The sequence below is a fragment of the Chinchilla lanigera genome, unplaced genomic scaffold, assembly GCF_000276665.1.
Source record: "Chinchilla lanigera isolate Chin_1 unplaced genomic scaffold, ChiLan1.0 scaffold00044, whole genome shotgun sequence".
NCBI lineage: Eukaryota > Metazoa > Chordata > Mammalia > Rodentia > Chinchillidae > Chinchilla > Chinchilla lanigera.
In genome coordinates this window covers 17820667-17835414 of record NW_004955445.1, presented here as the reverse complement: position 1 = coordinate 17835414, position 14748 = coordinate 17820667, and the positions used below count along the sequence as shown (strand labels likewise).

The 14748-nt window shown below is 41.8% G+C and overlaps 1 protein-coding gene and 1 long non-coding RNA gene across 2 annotated transcripts in view; one reads left to right on the top strand and one right to left on the bottom strand.

The window, feature by feature from the left end:
* Nucleotides 1-8271, bottom strand: part of LOC106149417 — a 29336-nt gene extending 21065 nt beyond the window's left edge. The window contains exon 1 of the long non-coding RNA XR_001235595.1: nt 7810-8271. This is a non-coding gene — a long non-coding RNA (uncharacterized LOC106149417). The remainder of the gene's footprint in view (nt 1-7809) is intronic.
* The window catches only part of Dhx35 (DEAH (Asp-Glu-Ala-His) box polypeptide 35), a 73774-nt gene continuing 66692 nt past the window's right edge, over nt 7667-14748 (top strand). The window contains exons 1-2 of the mRNA XM_005392524.1: nt 7667-7767; nt 13973-14106. Of these exons, the coding sequence (XP_005392581.1) occupies nt 7728-7767; nt 13973-14106 (174 nt within the window). The 5' untranslated portion in view covers nt 7667-7727. The remainder of the gene's footprint in view (nt 7768-13972; nt 14107-14748) is intronic.

Sequence of the window (14748 nt, the reverse complement as noted above, 5' to 3'; positions counted from 1 at the left end):
GGAAAAGATATTATAATGTTTCTTCCAGAACTCTTTAAGGGTTCACTATGTATCTGAGACCACCTAGAAGCACAAGCGGCCGGCATTTGGGTCACAACTCAAGACTTTGGTCGTAAGTTAAAACTAAAATGCCAAGTTATAACCCAAGCTGTTTTTATGGTAGGCCTTGAGGGTCCACTGTACATTTTAGAAGTTCTATGTTAGGTTTGGGAAGTGGTGGACCAAATGAGTTGAAGCGGGGTTGCTTATTCATACTCCTCATGTGATGTGAGGATCAGTGACTTTCTCAGGAGGGCAGGGACATGGCCTGTCACACGGTTACCTGACCATACAGACCTCTTATTGTGAGCAGGACTCAAAAACCATTATTCTCCAAAAGTGCTGCCAATAATTAGAAATAAGAACAAGAGATACATGAAACCCTAAAAAAATGGCTTAGGCTCTCCCAGTAAGCTGCTCTGGAACTCAGATCTGAAAAGTATCACTGGGTCAGTTTCTCAAAGTAAAGTTTGAAGACCACTTGCATCAGAGTCCACTGGGGTACTTGTTTAAAATGCTGGGGGCCAGGGATATAGCTCAGTGGCACAAGCACCTGCCTGGCAAGCGCAAGGTCCTGGTTTGAGTCCTATACTCCCCCAAATGCTGATTATTGGGGTATGGGAATATAACTCAGTGATAAGGAGCACATTTACCATGTACAAGGCCCTGAGTTTAATACCCTGCACTGCAAAAGGAAAAAAGTTGATTACTGGTGCTACTTTGAGGGAAAGGGACAGTAAATGTGGCAGACCATGGATTCAAAAACTATTTGTCGTCCCTCATGGGCAGCATGCTGTAAGTCCTGTATTTCTCTGTCAGTCTGTTATCAGACATGGCCACTACAGACTTGGCTATAAATATTTCAGGCTATAGCTCTAAAAATAACTAAATTTTTAAAACAAGCATAACATCATTATCATACCTAAGCAACTTAGATAAAATTTTCTCTCAAATAATCAGTGTATTAGTTGTTCGTTGTATTTATTTATTTTTTATCCTGTAGGCTTGTTCAAACTAGAGATCTAAGGCTAGGCATGGTGGTGCATGCCTGTAATCCCAGCACTCTCGAGGCTGAGGCAGGAGGATCGTTGTGAGTTCGAGGCCAGCCTGGTCTACAAAGTGAGTTCAAGTTCAGCCTGAACTGCATAGTGAGACCCTGTCTCAAAAACAGAAACAGAAACTAGAGATCTATACAGTTTAAGATCAACTCAGTTGGGTCCAAGGTTGAGAGTCTCTCTCTCTTTTTTTTTTTTCCAAGCTCAGAAATTTTTAATAGGAGACAAAATAGAATTCAGTATGAAAAGCATTAAATGAGGCAAAGGTAATTTTTGAAATTTAAAAAGAAAAAGTCCACTAAAATCATGAGTTTATGCATGTTACAATAGCTTCAAGAGATATAAAACAAATACTCAGATAAATGCAAAGAAAAACTGACAAATTCACAATTATAAGGACTTGAGACAAAAGTAATAGTTAATATTGAGCACTTTTCATGTGACTGGCACCGTACTGTGTGCTCTTCATGCATTACCTAAGCCACAGAAAATGCTGGCAGTAACTTTGTCAAATCATATACACATACCGTACATATTTTTGTTCCTGATAAACAGAGAATACACTTTATTTTTCAAACACCTATGAGATATTTATTGAAGACACATGTTAAGCATCTACCCCTTATAAGACTTCAGGAATTGGCTGAAGAGATGGCCACCCACCTCTGTACCCAGTTGGTTAGGGATTATTTTTTTTATTTACTGAGAGTTAAGTAACTCATAAGAAGACCTAAGATACAAAGTCTTGTAAACTCAAAGTTACATGAAGGAAACACATATAAAGCATGCATGTAAAGTAAGCACTAATAACATGCTTACTTCATGTAGACCATATAAAAAAATCTTCGAGTAGCAAAAACAGAAAGGAACCTGATAAGATAGACCATGCACAATGTCCATAAGGTTGAAGTAAACTTAGGTACAGGATAAATGATTATTCCTGGTACTAAAAGAATGTAAAAAAATTCTCACAAAGATCTTACTGAAATGTCACTGTGGCTGGGCGTGGTGGTGTATTCCCTTAATCCCAGTACTCGGGAGGCTGAGACAGGAGGATCGCTGTGAGTGTGAAGGTGGACCAGCCTGAACTACATAGTGAAACCCTGTTTCAAAAAAACCCTAACCAACCAAACAAACAAAAAGACAGCACTGGGATACATTCTGATAATCACATCCTGGTTAAAAAAAAAAAAATGGTAAATATTTTGGGCTATGCTCAAATTGAAGTCCATGACGGTAGGTGATTGACACTTGAGAAGTATCTATGAAGATTGGCTACGTGCCCTACATTGAATGCATTCAGAGAAGCATTGTTACACTGGGTTTCACTGGAGCTGCACACCTAGCTAGGCGCCCCAATTTGCCTGGCAGAAGTCCAGTTTGTCTCTTATTCCCAAGTCCCATCTGTATAACACTCCCTTTCATTCTCAAGTGTCCCAGTTTTGAGACAATCTAGAAAACAGCTGCCAATCTAACGAGGCCTCCCCAATCCACCCTGCTCTAGAGACTTGCAGGCTATCCTTAGACCTTCTAGTTTACACAAACTATTTTTTTTTTTTTTTTCCGGTACCGGTAATCGAACTCATGACCTCGCGCTTGCCAGGCAGGCGCTGTGCCTCTGAACTAAATCCCCAGCCCCTACACAAACTACTTTTGCTTAAGTGAGGTTGTATTGGGTTTTGATCACTTGCATCCATAAAAGCCTTAATGGGTGAAAAGATGAAAATCCCTAGAGCCTATGCCTCCTACATTTTTTTTTTTTTGAGATACGGTCTCGTTGTGCAGTTCAGGCTGGCCTTGAGTTTACTTTGTAGCCCAGGCTGGTCTTGAACTTGCAGCCATCCTCCTGCTTCAGCCTCCTGAGTGCTGGGATTACAGGTGTGTGCCACCACGCCTGGCTTGCCTCCTACATTTAATCAATATACTTGATCTGGAAATATTTCAAAGCAGAGTACCAGTTAATATTGGCAAAGAAAAAATTAATGTACTCAAAATACATGATTTTGGGGAACATCTTTCTGGAAAAATCTATCATCTGGAAGTTGCAAAATGTACCTCTAAATAACAAAATGATCAAAATTTTGTGGAATTGTTGGTAATTAAACTAAATTTTGGATGCTACCTTAAAAAATAATGGTTTAATTTTAGAGTTGTTCCTTTAAGCCATTCTTCCTAAAAATAGTTGGTTAGAAAGACTAAGAGTCTTTTGGGAGAATTTCTAGTTTGTGACAATAAAACTGCACCATCAACACATTGGTTATTACTTAGGTGTTTTTAATAGATGTCTGGATAAGCAAAACAAACCACTGGGGATAGTTGGACTTTGAGAACTTTCTGAGGCAGATGAACCAATTCTCATTTAAAAGAGCTGAGCTCTAATGGGTTTAAATGGTCCATGTGGGTGAAAAAACACTAGCCTGGGAATTAGAAAGGCTGAGTTCTAGTTTTGCTTCTGGTACTAAATTAGTTCATTGATTCTAACCAAGTCTTTTTATCTTCTATGAACTGCAATTGTCTCTTCTGTAGAACAAGTTGTTTAGATGTTGAATAGTCTTCTCCAGCTCTAAAATTGTGCTCCAATAATTTGTGCATGGCCAACCCACTCTCTTTGTTAACAGGAAAATTTCTTCATACTGTCACGAATAGTATAAACATATAAAAAGTAAAGCTGGTGACACACACCTATAATCTCAGCTACTCTGATAGGCTAAGGCAGGAGGAATGTGTGAGCCTGGGAGTTCGAGTCCAGCTTGGGCAACACAGTGAGACTGGTGCCCATCTGTAATCCTAGCACACTGGGAGATGGAGGCTGCAAGTTAAAACCCAGACTGGACAATTTAATGGCTTCATGAGACTGTCTCAAAATGTAAAAAAGTTCTGGGTTCAAATTGGTGTTTATTTAATCAACTTCATGTATAAATCTTGTTTCTTATGTTTAGGTGATTAGTGGAAATAAGACCAAAAAAAAAAAAAGGTCAGTGTCATGAAGAACAAAAACTAAATATCATGCATGGTGTTACTGTGGGCTAAAGCTCAGTGATACAGCACTTGTGTAGTATGTGAGAGGCCCTGGGACTGATCCTTAGCATTGCAAAGGGAAAAAAAATCATGGTATTGAAATATATATTGCTTAAAAGTAATAATGTATATTTCTATTAGTGTGTGTTATTACAACTTGGGGCATTGAATATGAGTGTGACATGATTCTTGTCCTCAGGAAGTTCCTAGTATGATATTGGAGTCAGATTGCAGTTCAACTAAATATTACTACGAAAGTGAGCATACAGGTCCTGAGTCTACAGGGGAGATGCTTAAATTTCATAGAATTTAGAGAAGTAGTAGAGACGGATATCGAATGATGAGGTCCCCTGCCCCCAGTACTGGGAATTGAGTTCAGGTCCTTTGCAACGAGCCACTACTGTACTCCCTTTATGAGACTGGGTTCCACTAAATTGCTAAGCTGCCCAGGCTGGGCTCAAAGTTGCTCTCTTGCCTCAGCCTCCCAGAGTGTTGAGATTAGAGGTGTGTACCAACATGCCCAGCTAGGGACAAGAATATTGTAAAATATGGACAGAGAATTCTAGGCAGGGGGAGTAACGTGTATTGAACCCTATTTTCATTATTATGGAAATAAATGAGATATTTGGAAAATGAATGTATGCAGATAAATTCAGGACAACCCCCCTACCTGCCAGTGGCATACTAGGCACTTTACATGCTATTTAGTACTTTTGAAAAACTCATTTTACTAATAAATGCTAGTGAGACTGAGAGAGAAAAGGATTGTTCGACGTTATTAGTGAGAATGTAAACTAGTACTAGTACAAACATGGAACGCAGTATGGGAGATCCTCAAAAAACTAAAACTAGAAATGCAGTTCAACCCAGCTATTCCCCTTCTAGGTATCTCTCCAAAGAAGTTAAAGACATCATATTCTTTAACATGCATACTCATGTTTATAGCAGCACAATTCATGTTAGCTAAATCTTGGAAGCAGCTTGTATGTTTATCAACAATGAATGGATAAAGAAAATGTGGTATTCATATACAATGGAGTACTACCCTGCTGCAAAGGATAAACTTGAGTCATAAATAGGAAAATGGATGCACCATCAGACACATAAGCTTAATACTACATGGTTTCTCTTATATGAGAAACCCAAAACTTAAATGAAGAGCAAAATAAAAGTAGGTAATAGAAAATTTTGGGCCTTCACACTGAGTTACATCTCCAGCTCTTTGTTTAGGAGACAGACCGCTGCTAAATCATGAAGTTGTCTAGGTTAGGCTCAAACTCACTAGCCTGCCTCAGAGGTAGACCTTTTGCAAATGGGAAGGGGACCAAGGGATGGAGGGAGGAAGGTAGGAGGGAAAGGGAACGAAAAAAAGAATTGAGATGTGTAATGTGCAGGTGCCAACTCCCCACAAGGAGTGTGATCATTATTTACTGCAAACATGTACAAAAAGTTTTTTGAAAAAAACCCCCATTTTACAACTAAGATTAAATGTCACCTAGTAGCCAGGAAATGGCCAAATCAGGGCTACTTGTCCACAAAGTCTTTGTTCTTGCTGTAACTATACTATTTCTCTCCAAGAATGCTGAATTTTCTTCACAGGTCCAAAAATGTGTATTATAAAGCAGTGATGACAAATCTTTTACAGGCAAGTGTCCAAACTACAACCCCAAGCCCACTTATTTATCACAAAGTGCCAACACCGCAATTAAACGTGAATACTGAGGTTTTAGTTTAGTTTGTTTTTTTATTTTTGTTTGTTTGTCTTTTTGAGACAGAATCTCGCTATGCAGTTCAGGCTAGCCTTGAGCTCACTTTGTAGCCCAGGCTGGTCTCAAACTCGCAGCAATCCTCCTGCCTCAGCCTCCCGAGTGCTAGGATTACAGGCATGTGCCACCATGCCCGGCCGAGGTTTTAGTTTAGAAAAATCAGTTCACACATTAATATCTTTTATCTTAAAAAAAAAGCAAAAAATAAGTAACACACATGCCGTAATTTCACCAGCAGTTCTATACTTGCTCACTTTTTTTTTTTTTTCGCCCCAGTGGCACTGGGATTGAATTTTGGGCCTTCACACTGAGTTACATCTCCAGCCCTTTGTTTAGGAGACAGACCGCTGCTAAATCATGAAGTTGTCTAGGTTAGGCTCAAACTCGCTAGCCTGCCTCAGTTTAGCAAGTGCTGAGGTACAGATGTGAGCCCACCAGGTCCAGCTTCCCTAGTTTGGTAAAATGCTGTGCCCCTGAAGGTTCAAGAATGCAGGCTAGACTCTGCATTTAAAAATGTTTTGAGACAGTCTGGCTACATAACCTAGGTTGGCTTCAAGCTCACTGGAATCCTCCTGCCAGGTGGTGCCTGATGACAGGCACCACCACATCTGTTTTTTTTTTTTTTGGTACCAGGAATCAAACTCAGGACCTCGCACTTGCCTGCCGTTGAGCTATATCCTCACCCACATCTGGCTTGGAATCTGCTTTTTTAACAAGCATTGACTCATGATCATCTGAACTAGAGAAAAATACTGTGTGAACACCCTGGGCTAAGTGATCTCATTTCCAGCCTTTTATGCCAACCCATTTACCCTTCCACCCCACCCTATTTTCTGGCATTACTTTCAGTGTTGCTGAAACAATTCGGATCACTTCACTGCCTTACTTGCTGATAATAATACAGACTACTGTTACCCAGCATTTATTCATTTACAGTTTACATCATCTCTAACCCGCTCCCCAGGCTTCCTCCATGAGAAACCGCAGTACCTGGGCACCCAGTAGGTGCCGAATGTTTGTGGACATGGTTATCATTATTTTTCAATTTGAAAACAAGGAAGAGTCTAAAAGAGAAGTAGCAAAGCTGGGACAGCGTGTAACACAATCAGTATTTGGTGGGAATTTTGGCCAGCGTCAGAATTATGTCATTAGCACGTTAATTATCATAAATACAGATTTTGTTTGTTTGTTTTTTGTCTTTTTTGAGACTGGGTCTCACTATGCACTTCAGGCTGGCCCTGAGCTCACTTTGTAGACCAGGCTGGTCTTGAACTCACAAGGACCCCTCCTGCCTCAGTCTCCCAAGTGCAGGGATTACAGGCATGTGCCACCACAGCCGGCCATAAATACAGATTAACAGCCAGACTAAAAGGCCAGAAAACGTAAATCACATAAAACAATTCTACTAAATCAAGGTACACTTTTTGATACACTGACTCCGTATCTCTTAATCCGGAAGCAGTGCCTCCGCGGATGCCGTACAGAAGGGTCTTCCCGTCACCGGTCCTTCCCGAGACCCCGCACCGTACCGGGAGCGGGTGCAGCTGAGGTCACGCCTCACTCCACTAGCGGCCTGGAAGCCCGACCCACCCAGCTCTCTCTGGAACGGCAGACGCCACGGCCTCTGCTCCCAAATGCAGCAGCAGGGTCACGTGGGCCCAGAGCGAAGATGGGGCACGAGCGCGCGTGCCGGTCACGTGGTATGAAGGGGCAGTGGTTACGGGGGCGTGGCCTTCACTCCTTTGGTCTGGGCCCAGGGAGGCTCTTCGCGGGCCACGCCCCCTGGGTCCTGCGGGACTCGCGCGCGCGACGGCGGGGTGGAGCCTTTCTCGTGACCTTTCACCCCAGCATGGCTGCGCCCGTGCGACCCGTGAAGTTCTGGCGGCCGGGTAAGACCCTCAGCAGAACGGCGGGCAAATGCGCCTGCTTACCTTCAGCCTTGGCGTCGCGGCTAGCACCCGGGGCCCTGCGGACCTGCTCGTAGGCCTGACCTCGGCGGGCTGAGCACCCCCGCCTCTGAGCCAGTGGACTCCGGTTCTGGCGCCCACAGTGGTCCCGCGGGATTCAGGAGTCCGCCCCCAACCTGGCAGCAACTACGTGACCTTGTTCCAGTCTCTGCCTCCTCGGGCCTCGCGTCCCTGGTTAATGATTTCCTGTCTTGCCCACCCAGCGAGAAGCGGAGTTCTGAAGCACCTCCGCGTGGGTGCAGCCGCTCTTGTCCTGTGTTGGGGTCGGAAAGTTGACCTTTGATGGTGCTCAAGGGCTTAGGAGCGGTGGAGTCAAATCGCCCGTTCTTTGTCTCCGCTTTATATCCGGAGAGCGGTCTTGGGCAAGTCCACTTCTGACTGTGGACTAACACAGATTTGGTTTCCTCACCTGTGAAATGGGCAGAGTAACACCTATCATGTGGGCTTGAATAATGAGCAGAACATTATACGACTGTGAAGTGGTCATAAAAAAGGGGAAGTATGTTACATTTTTGTACACCCTGACCCGAGTGTCTGTGTGCCAGAAAGTGAACACTTTCCTTTATTATGTTGGCCGCCATCCAGTTTTGTTTTTTTGTTTTTTTTGGGGTGGGGAGCAGTTTGAGGCTGTGGAGTTCAAGCTGGCCTTAAACTCACTTTGTAGCGCAGGCTGGTCCCGAACTCATGGCAATCCTCCTGCCTCAGCCTCCCCAGTGCTGGGATTACAGGCATGCATCACCACGCCTGGTCGTCATCTATTTCTGACTTGTGGATGAACAGAAATTATCATTACCAAGTGCTTTGTTTTGTTTTGGCACTTAACCAGGTTATTTTTTGAATGTGTATTCAGACCATGCAAGGTGCATTATACTTCCTCTTTGTTCACTAGTTCCTTTAAGAAATAAGTTGCTTATTAATAGCCCCCTCATCCCTGCAACCTGTTTGTTGTGCAACATATATTGCTGCAAAAATGAAGACAGAAAAAGTCATGTAAGGAAAAGTTTTAAAAGGTATTTTAGAGTGGTTCCCTGAAATTCTGACCATGCAGGTAAATGATGGGAGAGATAAATCCAAGCAAAGAATATGCTTAATTCTTTTTAAAAATCTTCACTTTGCCTCTTTATGGCAGTTTTAAGACTCAGCATTTCAAGGGTTTAGCCAATTGTCTATCCTGAGTTTTATTTATGGTCAAAATGAAGATTCCATTAAGTAATGAGCTACCTACCTTATTTACTGAAGCTTTTAATAACAGACCAAAGTGCTAAGTACAGCAGGATGTGGTGATGGTGCAAACCTTTGATCCCAGCACTTGGAAGGCTGAGGTAAGAGAGTCACTGCAAGTTGGAGGATAAGCTGAACTATGTAGCGAGACCCTGTCTCAAGAAAAAAAAAATAAACACACACACACACACACACCAAAGTGCTAAGTGTAGTAAAGGCCTGAATAAGTTGTTGAAAGTTATACCAGGTACTATTTTGGTTAAAGAACATGAAATTACTCTCAAGAGTTTTATTCTATTATTTTGTCCGTTAAGAGTATGTTTACTGAATCTCTAACCCTGTAGCCAGGAGACAAATGTATTTGTTCTGGGTTCTCTAAAGGTGTGCTCTCAATGGAATATGAAGTTAGATGTCCATTAGAAAACATTTTATCTTTTTTTTTTTTGTTGTTTGTTTGTTTTTCTGGTACTGGGAATCGAACTCAGGACCTTGTGCTTGCCAGGCAGGTGCTGTGCCGCTGAGCTAAATCCCCAGCCCTAGAAAACATTTTAAATGAAGCAGAATAAGATAGTGGTAAAGAAGTTGGGCTCAATAGTCAGACTACAGTGCTCATCTTGAATACCAGTCACTAACTTGGCTTAATAGTCATGTAAATGCTCAAAGTCTTGCTTCTGCTATCCATAATCTGGCATAAAAGGATTATGAGGATTAAATCAGAATAATACATAAAAAGCTTTTAGCATTAGATATGTAACTGTTATATTTATGTGGATTTATAGGAGAAGGAAAAATTGAATATGTAGGTAAGAAATACTTGATAAAGATGGTAACACTGGTACATTCAAAGATGGCAATAGCTTTGAAGCGTTTTTTTCCTCTTCATTGCTGGAGATTGAACCTGGGGGCGCTCTGCCACTGTTTGAGGGCTTTGACCTGACCCAAGCAGTAAGTACAAGCTGTGATCTAAAAATACAGTAATGGTACATCATGAAGAGGGAGTAAATATTAAGGGATGAATAATGTTTTGTTTCCTAGAGTGGTTGGGGAAAAGAACTCTAGGCAAATGGTACAGTATGAATAAAGGCAGAGTTGGATTTGTGTCTTAAGAATGTCCAGAAGTAACCAGTATGATAGCACACGCCTGTAATCCTAGAACTTGGGATGCTGAGGCAGGAGGATTGCCATGAGTTTGAGAGCAGCCTGAACGACATAGTGAGTTCAAGGCCAGCCTGAACTATGGGGAGATTCTGTGTCAAAGAAATTAATTTAGAAAACCAAAATAACTGAGTAGTGTAGTGGTTTTATGTAGTAAGGTAGAATTTGGGGTGTGGCAGGAAATAATGCTAGACATGTAGGGAGGGGTCTCATTGTGATAGATCTTGATGACAAAGATTTTGGACTTTACCATTTTTCAGCAGGTAAGACACATAGATTTATGTTAGAATGGTAACCCTGGCAGTGGCATGGCAAATGTGGATTTATCGGAGAAAAATTATAGCTTTTTTTTTTTAAATAGTTGAGCAATGAATGGAGGAGGACATTAGAGGCAGGGACATTCTTGAGAGAAGGTACTACTAAAATCCAGAAGGGGTGAATGTTTAAATAAAAATTTATTAAAAAGACACATTGTCATTAATCACCTTCAAAATAATCCCCCTCATTTTGAACACACTTATCCTATGTTTCTGCCACTTTCTGAAGCAGTTCTGAAAGTTGTGTTTGTAAGCATCGTACCCTTTGTGGTCATTTTGACTTTGGGAAAGAGCCAGAAGTTGCATGGTGCCAGATCCAGTAAATACGGTGTATGAGGACACACTAATGTTTTTACAGGACTGCCGTTCCAGTGATGGCACTCAACAGCAGCATTCCCTGTATTTTTGATCACACCTCACGAAGATTCTCACAAAAGAGGACTTCCAGAACTGCTTGAGAATGTGGCAAGAGTGGTAGGATAAGTGTGCTTGAAGAGAGGAGTATTTGAAGGGATTAATAGCATTGTGTCTTTTACTACAATAAATTATAAAAAAATTAAACATTCTCTTGTTATTTTGATTACTCCTTGTATATGTGGTGATCTAGCACATGTACATAATGGAAAAAAATTACACAAATACACTGTTTTCTGGAATGTGCTCTGTTACTTCCTGTTTCCACCCTCCGCTCTCTCCTTTTTCCTTCTTTTCCTTTGTGGTGCTGGGGGTGGAACCCAGAACCTCACACTTGCTAAATATACACTCCACTGAGCTACTCTTTCTGTTCTATGGTTTTAAAAGTGCTGGCATGACCCATTACATGGATTTCATAATCCAATAATGGGTCACCAAATTTTGACAAGCTGGGCTAAAGGGAATGCTGAATTGGGGGTGCTACTGGGAGCTTTTTTTTAAATAGTTGAGCAATGAAGGTGTTTATTGTTTGCAAAAATTATGAAGTTGTTAATACTTTAAGCGTAGAGTATTCCCAATGAAGAAACAACCATAAGCATCCTGAGAGGGCTGTGGGATGTGTACAGAGGAAAAGCAGCCCTGAGGTTCTGGTTTGGCTGAGTGAAGTCTTTTGTAAAAAGATAAGCTCTTTATTGATTGACAGCGGCTCCTCTTATAAAAGAGATCATAACAGAATACACTGAGATGGGCTGGGCTGTGGATTAGAGACAAGGGTGTGGTGGGATAGTGAACGAGACCCCAGGTACATTAAACGTGGCTGTGGGAAGAAGTAAGAGACTTTGTAGAAGCAGTGTTAAAATATTCCAGAAATAAGTGAACAGTTTAAAATGTTTTGAAAAGGAGGGAATTCTGGCAAAAGACAGAGCAGAAGAGAATAAGATATTTTTTGCAATAGCCTTTTTTTTTTTCCGGTACCGGGAATCAAACTCATGACCTTGTGCTTGGCAGGCAGGTGCTGTGATGCTGAGCTAAATCCCCAGCTCCGCAATAGATTTCTTGATTAAAGATTATAAAGGATCAAGTCCTAATATCTCCCCCTCAAAAAAAATTACAAGGAGTTATTACAGTGTTGCAATAGTAAGGCCTGGGATGTAGCTCAGTGGTAGAGTACTTGGCTAGCATGTGTGAGGCTCTGGGTTTCTCCACACTGAAAAAAACCAAAGAACAAGAAGCAGTAGTAATAGAAAAAAGGAAAGGGAACTTGCTTAAGTACAGGCTTTGTTCCAGGTTCTGTTCTATCTTTTATCTTGTTGAAAGGAAGATCAGCATTTTGGCAAAAGCAACACAGCAGTGCCCCACTTACCTGATTTCTGGCAATCTCGAGCCTGTGGAACACAACTCTGTTCCTGGAAGTAAATGAAAAGGGACAGAAATCTAAAGCAGTGACTCTAAACTTAGCCCTAGGAAGGGTATGGACCCCTTCTGTTTTCTAGTTTGGTAAATTTTTTTTCTGGTGTGGTTTTCAAGAGAATTCATAGCATTTATCAGATTGTTAAAGGGATCTGGGACCTGTAAAAAGTATAAAACTTAATCACTGGGCTAATTACTCTTAAAGTCTGTGTTCTTTCATATAGCATCACAGATGTTGAGTTCTAAGGACTGGGGAGATAGTTGTTTTGGGCAGTTATCCCCATAGTGCCCCTAGTAGGATGCTGTATATACTTGTCTGTACTTCTGGGCCGAATTTTTATTGATTCACAAGGCAACACACTCCATTACCGAACAGCTCTACCTTTTAGAAATACTTTCTTACATTGAATTGAATTCTGAACCTTGTGTCCTTTACTTACTATTTCTAATTCAGTCCTAGGGCCTAGGGGCACATGAACAAATCAGCAAGTCACAGAAGCTGATCATAAAACACGAACTGATGTTTCTCCTGAGACTTTTTCCTTTTCAGGCTAAAAGTCTCTGGTACCTTCCACAGGTTTTTAGGATGGGATCTGGCTTCTTTTCGATATTGAGCAGCATCATTTTGTCATTGTTCTTAGCAACCCGTAGCTGTCTATTGTTTCATCTGCTCTCCACAGTGTTTTTGGGAATAGCATTTCCCATGTAACCACTCCAGCTCTGGTTCAGATGAGGCTGCTGTTCACTGTGTCCCACTCCACTGACCCAGGGTGACTGGATCAGGGTGGGCATTGGACCTAAGCTGTGAGAAGTCAGTCCCTGAGGGTTCAGTATTTAGAGCCTGCTGCACTCCTGTCTACAACACACACGTGGGACTCTCAGTCCCTCTTATGGTGTTCTGTTCTCTCCATGGCACTTATTATTCATGCACTAGGTTACATTCTTCTACAGAGAAGCAGGGAAGTTCCATGAGAGCATGACCTGAGTCTGTACTGTTCACTGCTGTTATTTCTAGCATTTGGAGCAGGGCCAGGCGTGTAGTAGCCCATCTTCACTTGTGGGTACAGGATCACTTGACAGAAGAGCTTTGAGCCTGAGCTGTGGCACTGTCAGCAGCCTGGTTTCCAGCTTCTGTAGAGGAGCCTCCCCGAGGGTCTGAGAGGAACTTGCCAAGAAATACAGAGATGAGAGGAGAAAGCTGTGGCAGCCTTTAGAGCCTCTGTGCCTGTTTTCCCTGAGTCCTGCTGCTAGTCCACAGTAACAAGATTTGTCCCTGGCCTCAGTAAATTCTACTTCCTGTTGAGTTTCTTTCACTGATTAAGAATTTGATGAGACGCAGAGCTGGGTGGCCAATGGGAGCCCAGTGGGACTGCTGTCTCTTTTATTCTTGACATGGCAGCCAAGCCTTTAAGAATGATTTCGATATTTTGTGTGTGTTGTAGACAGCTTTTTAAAATTTAAATTCCTGAAGCTGAAAGTTTTATACTGTTAGTAGTTTGAGATAAGCATTGTTTTTTTTTGTAGTATGTCTTCATTTTTGAAAATTTGTAACATTTAAATGTTTTTCTGTTCACTACCTCAGAAGATCTGAAAAAACATTTCTGCTACAGGTACAGAGGGGCCAGGTGTCAGCATCTCCGAAGAGAGACAGAGTGTCGCGGAAAACTCTGGGACAACCGTCGTTTACAATCCTTACGCTGCCCTCTCCATAGAGCAGCAGAGGCAGAAACTGCCTGTGTTTAAGGTATGGCAAGGCCAGGACATGGGCTTCATCGTGTGTCTGCTGGGGCTTTACGGTTCGCACTGCAGACAGTGGCCTCGTACTCTGAGGCTTCTTGAAAACACAGTGAACTAGCGGAGTCCTCATTTAAGGAAACACTTTTCTAAATTTTATGTGTATGTGTGTTAACTGTATAAATCTGGAAAGTCCTTACGATTTTTCCCTTTAGATCTTACATATTAAAAAATGGGAAGAATGGCATTCTTTTAATCTCTTCATTGCCTTCAATTGTGGATAATCTTGAACATACAGAAAAGTAGATAGAATGTTACATTGAACTTCTATGTACCCATCAGCAACACATTTTTAGCATATGGCCAGTTTTTGTTTTCTTTAAAAAGGTACTTACTTAAACAAGATTAATTGGAAATTCAAGGTTATTTCAGTTAAAGAGTTCAGTTAGTACTCGGATTCCTGCTGAGGCAATGATGGGATTTTGGCGTGGCTATCAGATGCCAGATGTGTAGCTAGGTACTTGATTATATGGTGCAAATGAAATGGTGCATGCTCAGCCCACAAGAGACCAAATGTTAAACCAGAATGCATTCAGAGTGCGCTGGTTTATGGTGACTCTAGGGCTGATGGATGCAGTTGATGAACATCCTT